The sequence below is a fragment of the Sciurus carolinensis genome, chromosome 8, assembly GCF_902686445.1.
Source record: "Sciurus carolinensis chromosome 8, mSciCar1.2, whole genome shotgun sequence".
Classification (NCBI taxonomy): Eukaryota; Metazoa; Chordata; class Mammalia; order Rodentia; family Sciuridae; genus Sciurus; species Sciurus carolinensis.
The window spans coordinates 137,692,016-137,711,729 of NC_062220.1; the positions used below are offsets into that span (position 1 = coordinate 137,692,016).

The window sequence follows — 19,714 nt, forward strand, 5'->3', positions numbered from 1 at the left end:
CATTGACCCTGCAGGGCTTAGGAAGCCTGTTTCTCTATCTTCCAAAGGGAGGCAAGGATCCCTAATCTAGCCCCCGTTCTCAGGGCTGTCTTAGGAATCAACAGTAAAATACAATACGAAAGGGACACAAAACCACACGCCCTGCTTAGCGCTCCCCATAGAGCAGGTCCCGCGCAATGACCCGCGGGTGTTGGGAACCGGCGCCCCCTGCCGACTGGTACAAGGCTTTGCGGCCTCCCGGAGCCGCTCCAGATCCTGCGCCTGCGCAGAATGCAAGCGCTCAGGCCCGCCTCTTAGGGGTGTGACCTCCTCCAGCAGGTCCGGCTTTGGCCGCACCTACTTCCGGGTGGGCGGGTCGAGACGAGGCCACGTGACTTTGTTCCGGCTTGCTGAAGATGGCGGCGCCCACGGCGGCAGCGTGAAAGTTGTGGGAAGACGCGGTCCGGTGGTGCTGGAATCAGAACAGCGGGACCTTGCGCCATGTCGCGACTGATCGTGAAGAACCTCCCGAACGGGGTGAGGAAAGAGCCAGGTTTGGGGAATCTGAAAGTGGGACCCGCTGGGAGCTGCGGGACAGAGGTGGCTGGAGAAAACTGAGGGGCTTCCGCTCTCTGGTGGGACTCTGGGCGGATCCGAAACCCTAAAGGGGGCAGAATCCTGGGTTTATCCCCACTTGACTGCTGAGAAAGAGAAATAGCGGCTGCCCAAGGTTTCCCAGCCGGTCCGTGGGTACCTGACTCCAAACCCAACGACCCTCTTTTTAGGGAAATGCCAACCCCTACCTCGTGCCGCTCCCCAATCTCTCTCGATCGATCACGCTTTCTTGTTGATCCGTGTCTGAACCATCACGGTACTTGTATTGCCCTCCCATTCGGGAGTCTGTTGGGGAGGCTTGTGTATGGCTCCGAGGATCTCCAATCCCCACCCTCATCCCCCTTGGGACAGGTAGGCATATTGCCAAGGGCTTTAAACCATTTATCCAGGCTGCTCTTTCCTGTCTGCCTAGAGCCTAGCACAGAACCCAGCACTTGGTAGGCTTCTGATGAAACTGCCTGATCAGTGAGTGAAGAAATGCATGAATGGATGTGGCAATGTCTTTCTGGATGCAATGGACTGAAGTGGTCATCTTTCCTCTTTCACTGTAGTTCTTGGATAGAGAGCACCCACACCACTTGTGTGGCCAGGAATCGCATGGCCCCAGTACAAAGAGAGCCATTTGGATGTTGTGAGAATGTCTTCTGAACTCTCGCCTCTGTTCTGGGGAGTCTCTTTCCCTGGAAAGAGAACACAAGGAGCCATTTCGCTTTTATTATGGTTTTTTAGGGTTTTTTTTTTTCCCTCTTTGCCACGTGGGAGGCACTTATGCCACGTGATTTAAAAAATTAAAGCAGGACAGTTGTATATAAAACGAGAAGTAAAGCCTTTTGCTCCAACTCTCTGGGAGTACCCATCCTCAAATGGTTTGTTTTTAAAAGGACTCTCCATAGGCTTCTCTGTGGACCCAGGTACTTTGCTCATCTCTGTAGTTTATCCCAGGGACTATCTGCTGACTCCCTGTACTATGAAAGAGGAGGACCTTAGATAATCTATTTCTTCCCTCCAACTTCTAAGTATTTTTGTTTTTAACTATCCTGCTATTTACCCTAAGTAGAATACTTTTAAGATATTTATTATTGATCCATCCATCAGCTTTAAACAGCGTCTCCTGATGCTTCACTTAGTTGGATGAGTGTTTCAGCATGCCTACCCTTCTTTTCTCTCCAAGTTTCATTTTGCCCCTTAGTGTGGTGGCTTCTTTCCGTTGTTCATCTTGCCTGATGAATGAAAGAATAAATAACAAAAACAGTAACAGTAGTAGTTAGCCCTTGGAGAATTTACTATGTGCTGGGCACTGTTCCAGATGCATTAGGTACAGTAACTCATTTAATCCTCACGTAACCCTGCAAGTCAGAATCTACTCTTATACCCATTTTAAAAGTGAAGAAACCAAGGCATATCAAGGCAAAGTTATTGGCCTGAAGTCACACACAGGTGATAATTCATACAACAAGGACTGAATTGAGGAGTCTGGTTTTAAAATTGGCAATTTTGACCAGTACCCCTATTGTCTCTCAGCATAATTGCATGCACCTAATTATTTTCCAACAGATGAACATTTAGTAATGAGTGCTTCTGGTGTTGCTGACAGTGTAGACAGAAGTGGGCAAGACTTGGTCCCTGCTTTTATGAAGTTTGCAGGGTAGCAGAGGAAACAGACACCAGATCAGAATGCAGGGACTGAAGTACGAGCCGGGTGCTGTAGGAGCCCAGTGGGGTTTGGCTACTGACCCACGTGCGGGATCTTGGAGAGGCTTCCTGGGGGAACAGGCAGGAGCTGGCAGTTCCTGCAGCAGAATGATGGGGTCAGAGTTCAGCGAGGCCCCCCTGTGCAATGGGGGCATGAGTTCACTTACACATCTGAGCCGACACAGCCCTGGCTTCTGTAGACCTTCGGCAGGTCATTTATCCTCCGAGTATTCCGTTTTCTCCTCTCTAAAATGTGCATAAAAACTCCTAATTTGGTGAGTGTGAGATCAGAGTTACTATGAAGCTGCCTCTGAAAATCTCTTCCTCCTGGGCCGCCAGTGCCTAGGGGTTTTGTGTTTTCAAGCTGGTTTGGTTGTCCGTGGTCCCCAGGTGCCTCTCAGGCCCACTCCCACCCACACAGTTCTCTGCTGAGTGAGGATGCGGGAAGCCAGGAGCCCCCTCTGCCTGGAATGGGGGCCGCTGGATCAGACTGTCACAGTGTCAGCCTATTGGGTTTCCATGGCTGCCAGAGCAGCTTGCTCCCCTCGGAGGTTCGATGATGCGTATTCATTCCTACGCTCTTGGAGGTCAGACATCTTAAATCGAGGTGTTGGTGGGGTTGCTGTGCTTCCGGAGGCTGTAGGACAGAATCTGTTCCTTCACTTTTTCGGCTTCAAGAGGCTGCCTACCCCCCTGGACTCGAAGCCACACCCTTGAACTTCTGTCTTCGGAGTGTAGCAGCATCTTCCAGTTTCTCTCCCTCTGTTTCCGTCTTCACATCTCCCCTGACTCTGACCCTCCTGTCGCCTTCTTATAAGGACCTCGTGATCACTTTGAACCTAGGTAATGCAGGATCATCTCCCCACCTCAAGACTCCTGATCGAATCACATCTGCACAATCCCATGTGCTGCATGTGGTGTGTGTCCAGCGTTCCAGGGCTTAGGGTGTGGCCGCCTTGGGACGCCGCGCGTCCTCCACCCCTCGGCACACAGAGCTTGCGTGCCCACTCTCATTTCTTCTGACCAGCCTCTCAGTGTCTCCTAAGCAGTGTCACTATGGTGATCCTGTACTTGGTCTTGACCTCGTAGCAGCCCCACAGGGTGTGATGACATCACGTGGCCCTTGGAGTCTCATTTCTTCACCGGTGATGTGAGTAGAGGGCACGTAGCCAGTGAGTGTTAGTCAGAGCTGGCCTGACTACAAAGCACAGGCCGCCGCCGCCTCGTCTCTGGCCACCCCTGGAGAACCCCGGAGCCCCGGGTTTCTAGCCATTTGTCCCTTCGCTGTATGGACTCACCAGCTCCTCCCCACCTTCTGTCCTAGATGAAGGAGGAGCGATTCAGACAGCTGTTCGCCGCCTTCGGCACGCTGACCGACTGCAGCCTCAAGTTCACCAAAGACGGCAAGTTCCGCAAGTTCGGCTTCATCGGCTTCAAGTCTGAGGAAGAGGCCCAGGCCGCACTGAGCCATTTCAACAAGAGCTTTATCGACACGTCCCGGATCACGGTGAGTGGGCGGGAGGCTCGCCCTGCCTGCCTGTGCAGAGCGACACCCACCATCCACCTTTCGCCCAGCACGTGGGTCCCAGGGCCGCCTCACCAGGTCCTGCTCTTCCGTGTTCAAAAGAATCTCCTGAGGACGAGTCAGACTGCGGCTGGCCTGTCCTGAGTCTCGACTCGGTGCGGCTTGTCAGGTGTGAGAACAGGCGCGTCTGAAGCCTCGGGTGGCGCCTGTGTTGCCCACCGAGAGGGACTTGGGAGCCACAGGTGGGCATCGTCCTGCCTGTCAGCGCTCTCAAGAGCCCCCGGTCACTGCCGGGAATCTGGGGAGAGCCGTGCTCTGGTCCCTGCGCTCAGGAGCCTGCTGCCTCCGCACAGGCAGAGCGCTGACAGACACAGGCTGCTGTGTCCAGGGTGCTCAGTGCGTCAGGGACCCTGGGAAGACAGAGCAGGACCCGCCCAGGCCAGGGAGGGGCCGGGAAGCTTCCTGGAGAAGGAGGTCCCGCTCAGGTCACCCACGTGTGTTCACTGACGTGGTAAAGTGTCCCCAGCGCTTTGCTGAGAAGCAGAAAGCCAGCCGCGGGGCACGAGATCCCATCGAGGCAGCCGCACCCGCAGTCTGGGTGGGGTGGGCACGGGTTTCGCCCAGAGGCTGACGAGTCTCTGGTGACAGAGTCGACGCCCTCTCCCTCTGACCTCCACAGAGACTTCCTGGTGTTTGGATTTTGCGCCACACTTGCCGTTATTACGGAAGCAACTGCTTTGAGCGTCCTCACAGCAGGATGGGCCCAGGGGGCAGGCTCGCTCTTCAGGGAGGGCTTGGTGACCAGGGCGAGCTCGGCTGTCTGGGAGTTGTCACCTGGGCTCCCAGCAGGACCAGCCGTCTCCTCGGTCACCCTGAGTGTAGGCGGCCTCGGGTCTGGAGAGGTCCACGGGCTCAGCTCCCTTCCACGCCCATGGCCGCCCCGGGCTCCCTGTCACCCTCGCTTGTTCCCCAAGGCCAGTGGTGCTTGCCTCGCACTCACTGGTGACCCTGCCGCCCTTGCTCGTCCCTGCCCCTGCCCGGCTGCGCACGTGGCCTGCACCTCATGTCGTCCTCAGAGCCGCCCTTTGGCATGGATGGTTAAAAACTCAGGCTCCTGGGTCCCCAGGCACCTGAGATCTCTGTCACCTACGACTGGTCACCCAGACAGGCTCCCTCTCTTCTCTGTGCTCCCGGTTTCTGGTCTGGGGACTGGGGAGAGTCGCAGCTCTGCTGCCCACTGTCGGGTGCTCAGCCGGTCAGGCCCGCGAGGGCGCCTGCGCGCGGGACGCCTGAGTGAGCGGCAGCCAGCCAGCCTAGTGACGCCGCAGGACCAGCTGAGGCTGGGGCGGCAGTCGCTCGCTCAGTCAGCGGGTCGGTCAGCCACCCTGTGAAGCCCGGGTCCCGGTGCTGAGGGCAGCGGCAGGAGTGAAGATGGCCCCCTTCTCCGCAGGTGGAGTTCTGCAAGTCCTTTGGGGACCCGACGAAGCCCCGAGCCTGGAGCAGACACGCCCAGAGGCCAAGGCAGCCCGAGCAGCCCGCACCAGGCCCCGTCCCCCCAGAAATTAAGGAAGTACGCAGGCGGCCCCAGGGGAGCTGAGCCTCGCTCTTGGGTGGCCTCCGGGGGGCTGCGGGCACCGCGGGTCACCTGCCCGCTTTCCGTGCCACCCTCATCGCCTGCACCTTCTGCTTTTAGGATGACAAGCAAAGAAAGGTCCCAAGCGAGCTGGAGCAGGTGAGCGTCCTGTTGACGGAGAGGCGGGGCAGCAGTCTGAGGGCGCGGGCTGGTCCAGGAAGCAGAGCGCCACACGCTCCATGTCCATGTCCTGTGGACTCCTGGTCTCCTCGTCCTGCAGAGTCCTCTCTGCCTCCTTGCTGACCAGCAGACCCTGGGGGCCCAGGAGAGGCGGGAGTGTGCCTGTCCTGCCGATAGCTAGGACGGCCGGGCCACACCTGAGCCGCCTCCGCCTCTTCTCCCCCCACGTCCCTGCCACCCTGGTTCCGGTGCCACAGCTGAAGGAAGATAGCGAGTTCCGGGAGTTCCTGTCGGTTCACCAGAAGCGGACCCAGGTGGCCACGTGGGCAAACGATGCCCTGGACACGGAGCCCCCGGCAGGGAAGAGCAAGCCGACCAGCGACTACTTGAACTTCGACTCCGATTCTGGGCAGGAGAGCGAGGAGGAGGCGGCCGAGGAGCCTGCAGGTGAGGCCCGGGCCTCCGTGCCTGTGCGCCTGTGTCCTTCCCGTCTGCCTGCCCTGTGCGTACGCTCGCCACGCCCGCTCGCAGGCCCAGGGCCAGCCCGACCCCAAACACAGAGCCGGCCCAACGCAGCTCTTGAGCTCTTAGTTGGAAAGTCTGCTGTGACCGTTCTGGTCACTTGCTCAGTCAGTGGTCGACGGATTGGCGGAGCACATGCTGTGTGCTATGCTCTGGGGACGTGGCAGCGAGCAGGAGGCAGAGGAGCCCCTCCCCACGGAGTGGTCAGCTGTCCTCCCGATGAGGGAGGAGAAGCAGTAGCAGATAAGCTCCCCTGGATCACAGAGGATCCAGGATCTCTGGTGACAGAGAGGACGGGGGCTTGGAAGGGGAGCTGTCGGGAAGGCCTCTCGGGGGCTGAGCTTTGTCCCCACGGGTCAGTGCGGGGCAGCTGATGGTAGCAGTGACCAGCTCTGTTGGGGGTCCGAGTCGGGGCTGGTTTAAGATGAGAATGTGGACACAGCAGAGTGTCTATGCTGAGCTGGAATCTGAAGGACTCGCAGGACTTGGGGGGACACAGTAGCAGGGGGCAGAGAAGGCGTTGCAGACGCAGCATCTCAGGGCTCAGGAGAGGGGAGCAGGGGCTGCAGGGGCGGACGTGGCCTGGATGGGCTGAGAGAGGGTGGCGCTAAAAGCACTGGGCTAGCAGCCTGGGAGGGGAGGCGGGTTCCCTCCTCAGCCCTCTGTGGTGACGGACGCTGTGGTGCGCTTCTCTGTAGAAGGCGTGGGTCTTACCTGCACCTTCTCTAACGCGTTACATGCCTGGACGTAGCCCAGCTAGGGGGTCAGCGGTGACTGTGGAGGGCCGTCCAGGGGAGAGCCAGGCTGTGGGGAGCCATGGTGCCCTGGGTGTGGGGCCGGGTCATATGGAACTGCAGAGCTCTGCCCTCTCATTGCCCATCACAGGGTTTCCTGGGGCCACTGGGCACGGGGGCCCTGGTCGTGGCGGGTGTGGCACCTCAGCCCCCCCCAGGTTTTCAGCCTGTGCTGCCCAGGTCTCTGGTTGTCCAGGAAGGTGACCCTCCTCACCCCCACTCAGCAGAGCAGGGCCTCGCGCCAGAGGCGGCTGCACAGAAGGGGCTCTCGGACATGGAGTACCTGAAGTCCAAGGTGGTGGCCGCCACGTCGTCCTCAGAGGAGGAGAGTGAGGACGAAGCAGTGAACTGTGACGACGGGAGTGAGGCAGAGGAGTCCTCGGCCACCGAGACCCAGCAGGCGCGAGGGAGCACGGGGGCCCTGCCTGGGAGCAGGAGGCGGCAGGAGCCCGGAGCCCAGGTGCGTGCCTCCAGGGGACAGGGAGGGCTTCTGTGCATGTCCGCGTGGTCCCACTGCAGGGGTGCCACATGGAGGAAGGACTGTCCCCTCACCACCTGCCACACCTGGAGGGGCTGCCTGTGCCCGTCAGGGCTCTGCGAGGAGTGAGGGCCGCGGACGCGAATGGGCCGTGGTTGATAGGTGAGCTCAGTCAAGCCCCGCCTACGGGCTGTGGTTGATAGGTGAGCTCAGTCAAGCCCCGCCTATGGGCCTGGTGACGCACCTGCCGTCTCGGAGTGTCATCACTGTCTCTGGGGCTGGTCTTCTTCCATTTCATAGGTGAGGAAACTGAGGCCCGGAGAAGGGAAGTGACAGGCTCCCGTGATGGGGTCAGGCCCAGCCCAGGTCTTCCAGGCTCTGAAGTTGAGATTATAGAGGTGGACACGGCGCTTGAGGACGGCCACCTTGTCCCCCACCAGGGTGTCCTCTGCTCCAGACACAGGGCACTTGGACTCGTGTGTGTCCCCGTTCTTGAGCTGGAAGCAACCAGTCCTTCACTTCCCCACGAGAGGAAGGGGCTCCCTCTGCCTCCTCTTCTCTTTCCTCTTCCTCCTCCCTCCTTCCTAGTCACCGTGCCCCGAAGGGAGTCTGGGAGTTCGAGGTCCAGTCTCAGCTCTGACCCTTGGGTGCTGCTGAGCCTGGGGGGTGCTTCAGCCCACAGGCCTCTCTGATCCTCGTCTGCAGAGGACATCCTGGCAGCGCCCGTCCTCCCAGCCACCTCCTGAGCCCCTGTGCTTGGGGTGGCCAGCAGGGTCGGGGCAGCACCCCTGGCAGCACACGGGCGTTTCTGTGGGGACCAGCAATGGCCTTGTGCTGCACCCGAGGGCTCACGGCAGGCTCTGCTGGGGAGCGAGTGCTAGCTGGGCAGGTTTGGCACCCAAGCATCTACCAGAAACTTAGGTTGTGCAGAGCTGTCTGGAGTCCAGAGTCACAGGAAGAGGTGCCGAATTCAGAATCCGCGTGCAATTAGAGGCTCAGTAGGAGGCCGGCCTCTGCATGCTGGGCGCGGCGTGCGGCACGGAGCCAGCTGGGATCGGCGGCTGCAGGGCACGTGCCGCGGCTCCCTCTACCCTGGCCCTCCCTCCGCTGGCCAGGGGCCTGCTCACCTGCCCGTGGTGTGCTGACCCGGCTGCAGCTCCCACTTCAGAGGCAAATGGGGACCCTCACCACTGCCTCCGCTCTGGCCAGACCCTGAGTCTGTGGCAGGCACAGGCGCCAGCACTCCTGGAGCTGTGACGTTCGGTCTGTCCCCTGCCCCCACCACCTCAGGGAACCCACTGTGGCCGTTCCTCTTTGTTCTCAGACAGAGAAACCAGCGAATGAGAAGGAGCCCACCACCCCCCACACCGTGAAGCTGCGGGGAGCCCCGTTCAGTGTCACAGAGGTATGTGCTCTAAGGACAGGGCGGGCAGGAAGCCACTCGGATTGAGAGCTGGAAGGAATCACAGACCAGAAAGGCTGACCCATGGCATCTCGGGCGTCACCAGGGAGGGACCGCGAAGGCCTGTTCTGCTCCCTCACCCACAGCAGGCGGGTGGGCAGCCGGGCAGAGGGTGGGCCTGTGGTCAGACGGTCCCTGGGGAGAGTCCTCCCCTGCCTCACAGCGGGCGGCCACCATAGGCACGTGTGAGTGCGGAGGTGTTGCTGTCTCCAGAAACGGGCCGCAGGCCAGCTGGCACCATGGCTGCAGCCGGCTGGCCCTAGAGCTGCCCTAGCAGAGGACCCTATTCTCACGCCCTCCCGGCGTCGGCATAGAGGTCCCCATATGAGATCCTAGGAGACACGGCTAAACGAAAAGAATGAAGGTCGCCTATAACCAGGATGGCCGTGTGAGTGACTGTCCACCCTAGGGTGTGAGCGGGCGTAGCCAGAGGGGTTGCCAGGACGCAGGGATGTCCACTGCAGGTCTGCCGACTGGAGGTGATCCGCAGGTGCCCACTGTCCTCAGCTCGCTGGTCTGCCCCGCCCCACATTCCCGGGCCCCACCCAGTGACAACCCCTGACATTCAGGACCAACCTTCTTAAGTGTCCTTTTCTTTGTGCACCAAGCCGACCTCTACGGTTGGTTTGATTTTTCCGCATCCCTCTGAGGACTGGTTTGTGACACCGCCCTTTTCCTTCTCGCATGTTCTTCCCTGCTCAGGGACACTTGGATACACTTTCCTGGTCTCCTAAATGGAGACATGGGAATTTAAATTTTTTGCTATTAGAAATTAGCAGTTCCTTGTGATCGAGGTCAGTTGGGTTTTGTTGTTATTTTTGTTGGTTTGTTTTGTTTTTTGAATTTGGTACCCAGGATTGAACCTCAGGGTGTGTAACCACTGAGCCACCTCCCCAGCCCTTTTTATGTTTTATCTTGAGACAGGGTCTCACTCAGTTGCTCAGGGTCTCACTAAGTTGCTGAGGCTGGCTTTGAACTCACGATCCTCCTGCCTCAGCCTCCCAAGCTGCTGGGATTACTGGCGTGCACCACACCCATCCTAGTTAACCTGTTTTTAGGAAAAAAAGATGATCCCTGCCTTACTCCTCATAATGAGAAAAGTTCCAGACACCTCAAGGATCTGAGCTGAACAAATTTCTTTCTAAGCAATTTGCAAAATTTGATGGAAATACAAAAAATGGACGTGTTGACTGCCTACCAACCAGAAACCCTGTAAGGCCATGGATGCCACAGGGTCAGAAGGTGGACCGCGGCAATCCGTAGCCCGAACAGCAGGCAAGAGGCGCCAATTTCTCTAATTTACAGAGATCCTTATGAAGGATATATGACCCACCCAACAGAAAAATGGACAAAGGACAAGAGGTTTTTGAAGAAAAAGAATTCAGGTGGCCTTGAATTTATTCATAATTATTAAAAACAAAATCGAAACTAGAAATTCACGTTTTTCACTTGCCAGATTGGCATACATCTTTCACATTTGGCAGTAAACATTTCATACCTTTTGGAGGACAACGTAGAGGTGTCGGGCAGAATCAGGACCATCCAGGCCTTTGCCGAGCTGGTGCCGAGCTTCGCCCCACAGGTGGGTCCCCCGAGCACACCAGAGTCTGAACTCAAGAAAGTTCTTTGCAACCTTCCTGTTATTATTTGAACTGAGTGCGTTGATGTACGGTCATCAATAAGAACAGAAAAGCAAAGCTCCGTTTCTAGGGAAGGCGTGTGTCCGTGATTCCCAGAAGGGAACGATGTGCCCCCGTGGAACAGCTGGCAATGTCCGAGGAACTCTTGGTGGTCACCTCTGAGGGGACTGCTGCTGGCATCTAGTGGCCAGAGACCCGGCGTGCTGCCAGATGCCCTGCCGCCCACAGGACAGCCCAAAATGTCACCAGGAGCACATTAAAACGGTGGAACGTGAGGTGTCACATGAAGAACGCGGTGACAGGGAAGACCCCAGGGTGCTGTGGCAAGTGGAAAAAGCCAGGTGTGGAGCAGCGGGTGGATTCATCCCCAGAGACTCCTGAGCGCGCGGGGCGCAGGTGCTGGCTCCCTGCAGGCACCGGGAAGGAGGCCAGGCTTGTGGAGAGAATCTGATGGTCAGGAATCGGCGGCAGCAGTGTGAAATCCCCACTTTGCCGGACTTCCTCCGTTTGTTTGGAATGCTTCTTAGTTTCGTCTGGTGGCTGGGCATCACAGGCCACTCAGGGCAGGGGCCTCTGAGCTCCCAGGGCCCAGATTAAAACTGGTTTCACTGCTTTTATTTTCCAGAAGGAGCCAGGAAGGGAGAGCTGGCCCGTGGAAGTAGGAGTCGGTTCTGTTTTCTGATTTGCACTTTTCAGCATTTGCCGTGATTTCACACCTGCCTGTTCACGTAGTTTTTGAAATACGAGTTTGAGTCACAGGCACATCTAGAGAAGGGAATGGTTAAGAACATTGGGTCTCCTTACAACGTGAAGTATCATAAAAAACAACCACCTCAAAAAAGGTCAGATACGATGCCTTCAAATAGCAGCGGTGACGTCCTGTTCTCTAGTTGTTAGGCGGTTCTTCTCCGATCTCTGTTTTCCGATTCTTCTGTCTCACGACGGAGGAAAGACGCGCGTGACTGAAGGAGCAGAACTGTGATCGCCCTGTCACCTTTTCTGACTCAGTGCTTTGCCCTCCTCTCTGCTGGGCGGCACTTTTCTTGTCGCACTGATCAGGGGCCAAACTTCTCCTTGCAGAAGAATGTCGTGGAATTCCTGGCGCCCCTGAAGCCAGTGGCCATTCGGATAGTGAGGAACACGCATGGGAACAAGACAGGTGAGGTCTGGGAGCTGGGCCAAGTAGGGAGGCCGGCGCGGGGCGGGGCGTGTCTCCTCTCCCGGGGGCGGTGCTCACCCTACCTGGTCAGGACGCGGCTCTGACGGCCTCCCTCCTGCCTCTGGCCGCCTGGTGGACAGTGTCAGACTCTTCACCTTCTCTCCTTGCCCAGCCTCCACTCTTCTGACAGGTTCCCCCGTCTGTTTAGATGGAGGCCAGCAGTTCTGGGTTTGCTGGGCGGAGTTCACGCTGGCGGAAGGTGGTGGGGTAGACAGGGCGCTGCGCTGAGGCGCCACGGGGAGAGGCCCCCTGAGGCCGAAGCTGTGTGTGGCCCCTGGCCTTGGAGCCCTCGATCTGGCTGCCCAGAGGCAGGGGGCGTGGCTGGAGGGAAGTTGGCGAGGGAGGCTGGTCGCAGCGTCCAGCCCTGCAGTGCTAGGCCGGGTCACGGGGTGTCGTGAGCATGTATTTCTCCTCTGCAGAACCTGGTCAGGGAAGGGCTGGGGCCGAGAGGGAGGCAGAAAGGCCCTTGTTTCTGACTCCTGGCATCTGGCGCCTTTGCCTGCCAAGCCAGGCTGGTGGGGAGGGAGGCGGGTGTGCTCTGGAGGCTTCCTGCCTCCGCCTGAGCTGGTGCAGCGTCCCCAGCGACTCTGCACCTGCTCCCTGCGTCTGCGGGCCTGCAGTCACCTCTGTCCTGGTCCCTCAGGGTACGTCTTTGTGGATTTCAGCAGCGAAGAGGAAGTGAAGAAAGCCCTGAAGTGCGACAGGGCGTACATGGGTAAGGGGCGCTGGGGGCCTCGGGCTGCTCGTCCCTCCTGGGCTCCCTCGTGTGCGCCTGTGCCGAGCCTCTCCCGCCCGACGCTGCGGGCACTGAGGGCACAGCAGCAGAGGGGCTGCGGAGAGGCAGGCAGCGCCGGAGCCCGTGAGCGGGCGCGTGGCCCTGGGCAGTACAGGCGGGCAGGGCAGTGGCGAGGGCTGGGGCTGGAGGAGGCAGGTCTCCGGCGGGGCGGCTGCTGGGCCTGCTGGAGCGAGGAGCAGGCTCTGGCCTCTGGGCGGGCTTGCTGGGGGCACAGCAAGGGCTCCTTCCCTGAGCTGGGACGTGCCCTCCACCCTCTCTGGCAGGGACTCCCGGGGATGCATTGCGTCAGGGTAGACAGGGGTCCCCGGGAGTCCTGCTGGCAGGTCGGGGGAAGGTGTCCGTCCAGCTCTGGCGGTGCGGGCGGAGGCCAGCCGTCGCTGCAGCCTCGTTAGGCACTCAGGGTGGTTTTTGCAACCTGCTCACCAGCAGGTGGGTGTTCAGGGTCGGGCTGTCCCCTGAGACCTTCCGCAAGGCAGAGCCGCCAGCAGTCCCAGAGTGGGCTCGGAGTTGAGAGGACTGTCGCTTGGCCTGGGACAGTGGGAGCAGGCTCCCAGGGCAAGGCCGTGCTGGCAGGCTGGACGAGGCCCTGGGGACTCAGGCCACTGCCCCGCTACAGAGCTGCTGCCGGGCCCATCGCCTTTCCCAGCAGGAGCATCTGGCAGCCGGCAGCCTGGCCTGGGCCTCCAGCCAGGTGCGTCAAGCCCCAGGCTCCCCCGAGCCCTGACCCTCTTCTCCTGCAGGTGGACGCTACATCGAGGTGTTCAGGGAGAAGCACGTGCCCACGGCCAAGGGGCCCCTGCAGAGCAGCACGCAGCCCTGGCAAGGCCGCACGCTCGGGGAGAACGAGGAGGAGGAGGACCTGGCTGACTCCGGGAGGCTCTTTGTGCGCAACCTGCCCTACACCAGCACCGAGGAGGACCTGGAGCGGCTCTTCTCCCCCTACGGTAGGGCCCGCTCCTGGCCGCGTAGGCCCCATCCGCCTCCCACTCGCTCTTGACCTTGGGCAGTGGCTCCAGCTGGTCTCCTCATCTGAAAACAGGGCTCGCTGTCCCCACTGCAGATCCAGTGGCATCTTTTGCTTTCTGAACTTGAACTTGGATTCTCTCTTTTTTTTTTAATGGTGCTGGGGATTGAATCCAGGGTCGCTCTGCCACCAAGCTACATCCCCGGTTCTTTTTATTTTTTAATTTGAGACTGTCTTGGTAAGTCCACGAGGCTGGCCTTGACCCTCCTGCCTCGGCCTCCCACGTCGCTGGGATCACAGGCGTAGCCAGCACGCCCAGCAGGACTTGATTCCGTAGCTCTCGCCGTCCAGACGGAGCAGGGGCGATGGAGGCGTTTCCCTGAGATGCCTCGGCTGTTGGAATTCAGCAGCCGCCCAGCCCTCCCTCCCCACCCACCGCGCTCCTGCCTGGGACGCTTTTCTTTCTCAAGTCTTCCCAAGCAAACCCAGCTTCCCAGAAGAGGCAACAGCCAGGGCCGCCTTTGGTTCTGCTGCTGTTATTCTTGGGCTGGGAACTTGCAGGCCTGCAGCTGAGCCTGGTCACGGGGCCGCTTGCCAGGGGAGGAAGGTGGGCTCGCGGCGCAGGTGGATCTGTGCTCTGGAGATGCTGCCGGCGCCTGGTCTCCCGGGAGGCTGGCCTGGGTGTGGGGGGTCAGTGAGCCGTGTGAGTGTGGCTCGGGCCAAGGACAGCTCAGAGGCCCCAAGTGGAACCTGCTTGCAGGCCAGGTGATGGGACCTGAAGGTCTGTCCACGCTGTCCTGCTCCCCAGGTCCTCCCACAGGCTGGTGCCCTGGTCACATGGCAGCGCTGGGTGGACGGGAGGGGGCTTGACCATAGACTGCAGGTGTCCATTTGGGTTGTGGCCACACCTGGTGTTCAGAGTGACGCACACTAACTCTTGGACCCTTGAGGCCACTGCGTGTGGCGACTGTTGAGCCATTCACGGGCGAGAGGAGGAGGCCTGTGTGGGTGAGGCCGCTGCCCAGGGCAGGCTGTGGGCAGCAGCCGTGGAGCCAGGTGCAGCCCGGCACCTTCCTCCTTGCTTCTCTGGGGGTGGGCGCTTCTCTGAGGGGACTGGGAAATGACACCTCCCTGGGGGGAGGCCTCCTGGCTGGCAGTCACCATCCTTCCCTCGGACTGAGTGGGAGTGGACGTGGCTGGTGCACAGCAGCTGTTCTGTGTTTGTGTGGCCGACCCTTAGTGCCCCCGAGCTTGGGTCCAGCCCCAACCCAGGCGACTGACACTCTCCTGTCCTCAGGTCCCCTGTCAGAGCTCCACTACCCCATCGACAGCCTGACCAAGAAACCCAAGGGCTTTGCCTTCGTCACCTTCATGTTCCCCGAGCACGCGGTGAAGGCCTACGCGGCAGTGGACGGGCAGGTGTTCCAGGTGAGGCTGCTCGAGGGCCCGCCGGGGTCCCCGAGCCTGGCGACGGAGGAGCCTGGCGTCCCAGAGCCCACGATGGCAGGCCACACGGTCTCCTCACATGAACTAGGCAAAGGGAAGGCACGTGGGGGTGCCAGCGGGGGCGAGCGGATGGCCCTGCGGAATGCAGGCAGTCTGCTCTTCAGGGCAGCTTGCGGCGTGCCCGGGCCACCTCCACCACAGCGTGTAGAGCTCCTGGGCTCCAGGCCAGACCTGGCCCACGTTCTCCCCGTGCGGGGCCTGGGCGCAGTGCGAGGGGCCGTGGGGTGTCACGGGGGGGGCACCTTTCCCTTGGCATGGCCGTGTCGGGGACCCCAGTGCCAGCTGGACCGTCAGCTGGACCGTGAGTAACCGCTGTCTGCTCCGGCCACTGTCCCTGTCCCCCGGCAGGCCCGGCCCTGGGTCCAGCTCGTTTAGGACAGGAGGCCCCGCTGGAGGGCGGCTCGCCCACTTCCCCCCCGTCCCCGCAGGGCAGGATGCTGCACGTGCTGCCGTCCACCATCAGGAAGGAAGCCAGCGAGGATGCCGACAGCCCCGGCTCGTCCTACAAGAAGAAGAAGGCGTCCAAGGACAAAGCCAGCAGCTCCAGGTCCGCCCGCCCGCCCTCTCCGCCTTTCCCGGCCACCTGGTCCCTTTGCCCTGTAGCTTGAGGCTCATCCTCGCCTCCGAGCCGGCTTCCCCAGTGCAGGTGGGGAGAGCGGTGCCGTGCTCACTTACGCTCCGAGGTATCGTGTCCACCCCGAGAGGACGCTTGCCACCTGCTGGCCCTGGCACAGGCTGGCCGCTGGCACCACCGGAGGTTGGATCTGTCAGCCCCGCTGCCTGCGGGTGGGGAGCCCGCCCAGGACAGGAGCTGGCGGGAGGGTAGGAAGGCGGGGAGACAGGCTGTGTCTGCGAGAGAGCGCCCAGGGGTCCCAGTGACCCGTCCTGCTCTGCCCCTGCCCGCAGCTCCCACAACTGGAACACGCTGTTCATGGGGCCCAACGCCGTGGCCGATGCCATCGCACAGAAGTACAGTGCCACCAAGAGCCAAGTGTTCGACCACGTGAGTGCCCGGGACTTGCGAGCTTCCTGTCCGCAGACCCTCTTGGCGCTTCTGTCCAGGGCTGGAATTCTTTCTGGGCAAAACCAGGAGCGCGTTCCAGCCGCGTGGCCAGGGACGTCCCTTGATTCTGCCCATTGGCTGCTTTCTCCACGGTCCTCTGCCCTTCCTCAAGACACTGGAGGCCAGCCTGTCTGTGGAGGTGGACGGCAAGCCCGTGTGTGACTGAGTGGCCCAGTGGCCCTGGTTTTAAGAGAAACAGGAAACTTAATCCTGACATTCGCGTCTGAGCGATGGTCGCCTCGCTCTGCCCAGCGTAGTCGCGGGGTATTTCTCCTCCCTCCTTCCCACCCAGCCACTGAATCCACGCGTAGCAGGACGTGGGTTTGAATGAGCCACGTGTCAGGTGCCCAGTGGCTCATGGCCGCCATGCTGGGCAGTGCCGCTTGGCCTGAGTTGGAGGGAGGGACGAGGGACAAGGGACGGCCACAGCGGCTCAGGTGTCACAAGTGTCCCAAGCACCAGGGCTTGGCAGTATGGGGACAGGGTCCTGCCTTCTAGAGCCTTCTGGTGCCTTCTGGAGCCTCCTAGTGGAGACAGGTGGAGAGAGGAGAGGTTGGCTGGTCGGGGAGGTGACAGCAAGGATGGCGTGGAGTGAGGGGTTGGGTCGGGGCAGCCCTGCAGAGGCCCCCAGGGGCTGCAAGAGGAGCCGCAGACCTGCCCACTGCAGGGAAGGAAGAGCCCGAGCGGGCGCGGGGACACTGACTGGGGAGGGCGCCCGGGGGTCAGGCGGGTGTGGCTGGGTGAGGGCACTGCTGAACCCACTTCGCTGGGTCTGCTCAGCTGTGGCTGCAGAGAGCAGATCGGGTCCACCTGATGGCCGCGGGCCTCCTTTCCTCCCTCCCTCAGGAGACCAAGGGCAGTGTGGCTGTCCGTGTGGCCCTCGGGGAGACCCAGCTGGTCCAAGAGGTGCGGCGCTTCCTCCTCGACAACGGGGTCAGCCTGGACTCCTTCAGCCAGGTGGGTCCCCACTGCCCTCCCGGGACTCTGATGGCTGCCGCAGAGCTGGGGACGGGCTGCAGGGAGGCTGGGGTGTGTGGACAGGCCCTGTGGTGACTGGAACCAAACCTGAGGGCTCTGCTCCGCTGCCCTCGCAGGGACAGGCTGCTCCCGGGGCCTCTCCCTCCACGCCTGTGGCGGCAGGAGGCCTGCAGATGAGGTGCCGGTCTCACCAGTGAACAGCGGCTGGGCACCTGGGAGGCCACGCAGGCTGGCCATTCACTGGCAGGGTCTGCACGTCTCAGCGGGGGTGGGCTGACCCCTCGGCAGAGCCGCCTGGCTGTGGGGCCAGCAGGTGGCCCGCTGGAGAGGGTGGCGCCTCCTGGGTCTGCTTCCCCCGCGCCTGGACCCTGGGCCCAGACACTGCTGGTGTCAGAGTGGACCCTGCTGCCGACCCTCACGGGTCCTGTCCGCCCCACAGGCCGCAGCAGAGCGAAGCAAGACCGTGATCCTGGCCAAGAACCTCCCCGCGGGCACCCTGGCAGCCGAGTTGCGGGAGACCTTCGGCCGCTTCGGGAGCCTGGGCCGCGTGCTGCTGCCCGAGGGTGGCGTCACCGCCATCGTGGAGTTCCTGGAGCCGCTGGAGGCGCGCAGGGCCTTCCGCCACCTGGCCTACTCCAAGGTAGGGCCACCCCAGCACGGTTCCGGGGAGAGGGACCTGGTGTGTGAGAGGGACTGCAGCCTGAGCTCCGCCCTCCCGCTGCTGAGCTCCGCCCTCCCGCTATGCGCCTGCGGAAAGCGCCCCCCTTGCCCCCCCACCCCGTACCACGCCCCGCCCCCGCTTTCCTGGCCTCCTTCCTGCCTTAACTGAGCCTCCACTGTCAGCTTCTCTGCTGTCCTGTACCTGTGATAAGCTGAAAGTCAGTTCCCTAGGCCGGGCTGTTTCGAACACCTGTAGCCACGGCATGTTGACTTAGACCAACATAAAGTCACTGTGGCAGAGCTGGCAGGCAGGTGTCCAAGTCCAGGGTGTGGCCCGCGCCTCCGAGGGCTCTGGGGAGGGCCTGTCCTTGTCTCTGCCACCACTGGGCTCCTGGGGTCACTTGGCTCCCTGAATCACTACCCTCCCACTCCCATCCATGCCCCATCTTTGGACCTTCTTGGTCCCAAATTTCCTCCTGGGTTCAGCCCACCCAGATAATGCAGGACATCCCACCTTGGGATCTTGGTGACAGCTGCATGGGACGTCTCCTTAGATTCTGGGGTGGAGGCCTATCCGTCTCTTGGGGAGCCACCACTTAACCCACCACTAGTACTTTGTGGGCACCCTGATGCTCTGCAGACCGCGGTCCCCCAGCGATCCTCAGGGCGGGCATTGCAGGTGCGGAGGTCATTTCTCCACAGCTGCTGCCCCCCAACCCCGTGGTCGTCCCCAGCTAGGGCCCTGCCCACTGTGCTGCCGGGAGGTCAGTGAGCTCCTGACCCACAGGACACGTGCCGGTGCCAGCACCGCAGACGCCCTCCTTCCCTCCTCCCGCTGCTGTGGGAAGGACTCGTCACCAGGAGAAGGGTGGCGAAGGGCCCGCCCAGGCAAGGCCGCGTCCCTCTCCTGCACATAGGGAAACTGAGGCCCAGTGACCCAGAGTCACCCAGCTAAGAAGTGGCACAGCTAACCCTGCTCCCCAGTCTGGCTCCCGAGCACGAGTTTTCTCTTTTCTTTTTATTTTTGCTGGGGATTGAGCTCAGGGACATTTAATCACTGAGCCACATCCCCAGCCCTTTTTTATATTTTATTGGAGACAGGGTCTCACTGAGCTGCTTAGGGCCTCCCTAAGTTGCCGAGGCTGGTTTTCAACTTGCGATCCTCCTGCCTCAGCCTCCAGAGCTGCTGGGATTACACACGTGCCCCACAGCATCTGACGGCTTGTGTTTTTTTTCTGATTGTAATTAACCTGCGAGCTTCACATTGTGAAATTTGAAACAAGTCCCAGAGGACCCAAGTCGACAAGTCTCCTTCCACCCTGCCCTGCAGCTCCCACCGCCTTCTACTGAGGCAGCCACTAGCAACATCTGCGTCTCCTTGGTTCAGAAACCACCTCTGAGTGCGTGTGGAACAGGAGCGCTCCCCTGGGAGACCACTGCCTTCCTGCTGGAGCCGCCCCTTGCTATCAGTTCTTCCCCTTGTCACGCTCCCCCTTTCATCCTGACTGGAGGAAACGCAGGGGGCCTTGACTCCACCCTCGTCCAAGGCAGCAGAGGCTGGGCTGTCCTTGCAGCCTGAGGCGCAGCCCAGGGGCCGGAGTTTTTCTCTTGGGGCTCTGGGCTGCATTCTCCTTCTGGCTCCTCTGCCCTGGGGAGCACCCATCTCCTCTGACCCTCGGGCTCCTCGTCTGCACGTGGGACTGAGTCCCTCTCCAGCCATGTCCCGAGGTGGAGACCCACAGGCTGGCACCTTTGCCTCTGCAGTTCCACCACGTCCCGCTGTATCTCGAGTGGGCTCCCGTTGGCGTCTTCTCCAGCACAGCCCCACAGAGGAAAGAGCCCCAAGAGGCACCAGCGAAATCTGCAGAAAAGAACATGGTGGAGCCAGAAATGGGTAAGAACAGGTCTGTGTGGGAGGAGAGCAGGGCAGCAGAAGTGTTCTTCAGGCCCCTGGTTTAACGCTTCGTTCATCTCGCACACCAGCGGACTTCGGTCTGTGATTGTATAGGTTTGTAAAACATCCCGGAAAAATAGAGCATCAGAGCCGGGCATATAAATAGAGCATCAG

General features: G+C 60.7%; 1 protein-coding gene across 2 annotated transcripts in view; it reads left to right on the plus strand.

The window, feature by feature from the left end:
• Window positions 1-394: 394 nt before the first annotated feature.
• The window catches only part of Rbm19 (RNA binding motif protein 19), an 85,883-nt gene continuing 66,563 nt past the window's right edge, over window positions 395-19,714 (plus strand). Inside the window, exons 1-16 of one of the 2 annotated variants that reach the window (XM_047561387.1) lie at window positions 395-516; window positions 3,611-3,793; window positions 5,262-5,381; window positions 5,505-5,543; window positions 5,822-6,011; window positions 7,105-7,340; window positions 8,683-8,763; window positions 11,541-11,619; window positions 12,323-12,394; window positions 13,216-13,419; window positions 14,737-14,867; window positions 15,374-15,492; window positions 15,852-15,948; window positions 16,855-16,965; window positions 17,426-17,626; window positions 19,411-19,540. In XM_047561387.1, coding sequence (XP_047417343.1) covers window positions 481-516; window positions 3,611-3,793; window positions 5,262-5,381; window positions 5,505-5,543; window positions 5,822-6,011; window positions 7,105-7,340; window positions 8,683-8,763; window positions 11,541-11,619; window positions 12,323-12,394; window positions 13,216-13,419; window positions 14,737-14,867; window positions 15,374-15,492; window positions 15,852-15,948; window positions 16,855-16,965; window positions 17,426-17,626; window positions 19,411-19,540 — 2,029 coding nt within the window. In that variant the 5' untranslated portion in view covers window positions 395-480. The remainder of the gene's footprint in view (window positions 517-3,610; window positions 3,794-5,261; window positions 5,382-5,504; window positions 5,544-5,821; window positions 6,012-7,104; window positions 7,341-8,682; window positions 8,764-11,540; window positions 11,620-12,322; window positions 12,395-13,215; window positions 13,420-14,736; window positions 14,868-15,373; window positions 15,493-15,851; window positions 15,949-16,854; window positions 16,966-17,425; window positions 17,627-19,410; window positions 19,541-19,714) is intronic. The other variant, XM_047561388.1, reaches the window with a different exon arrangement.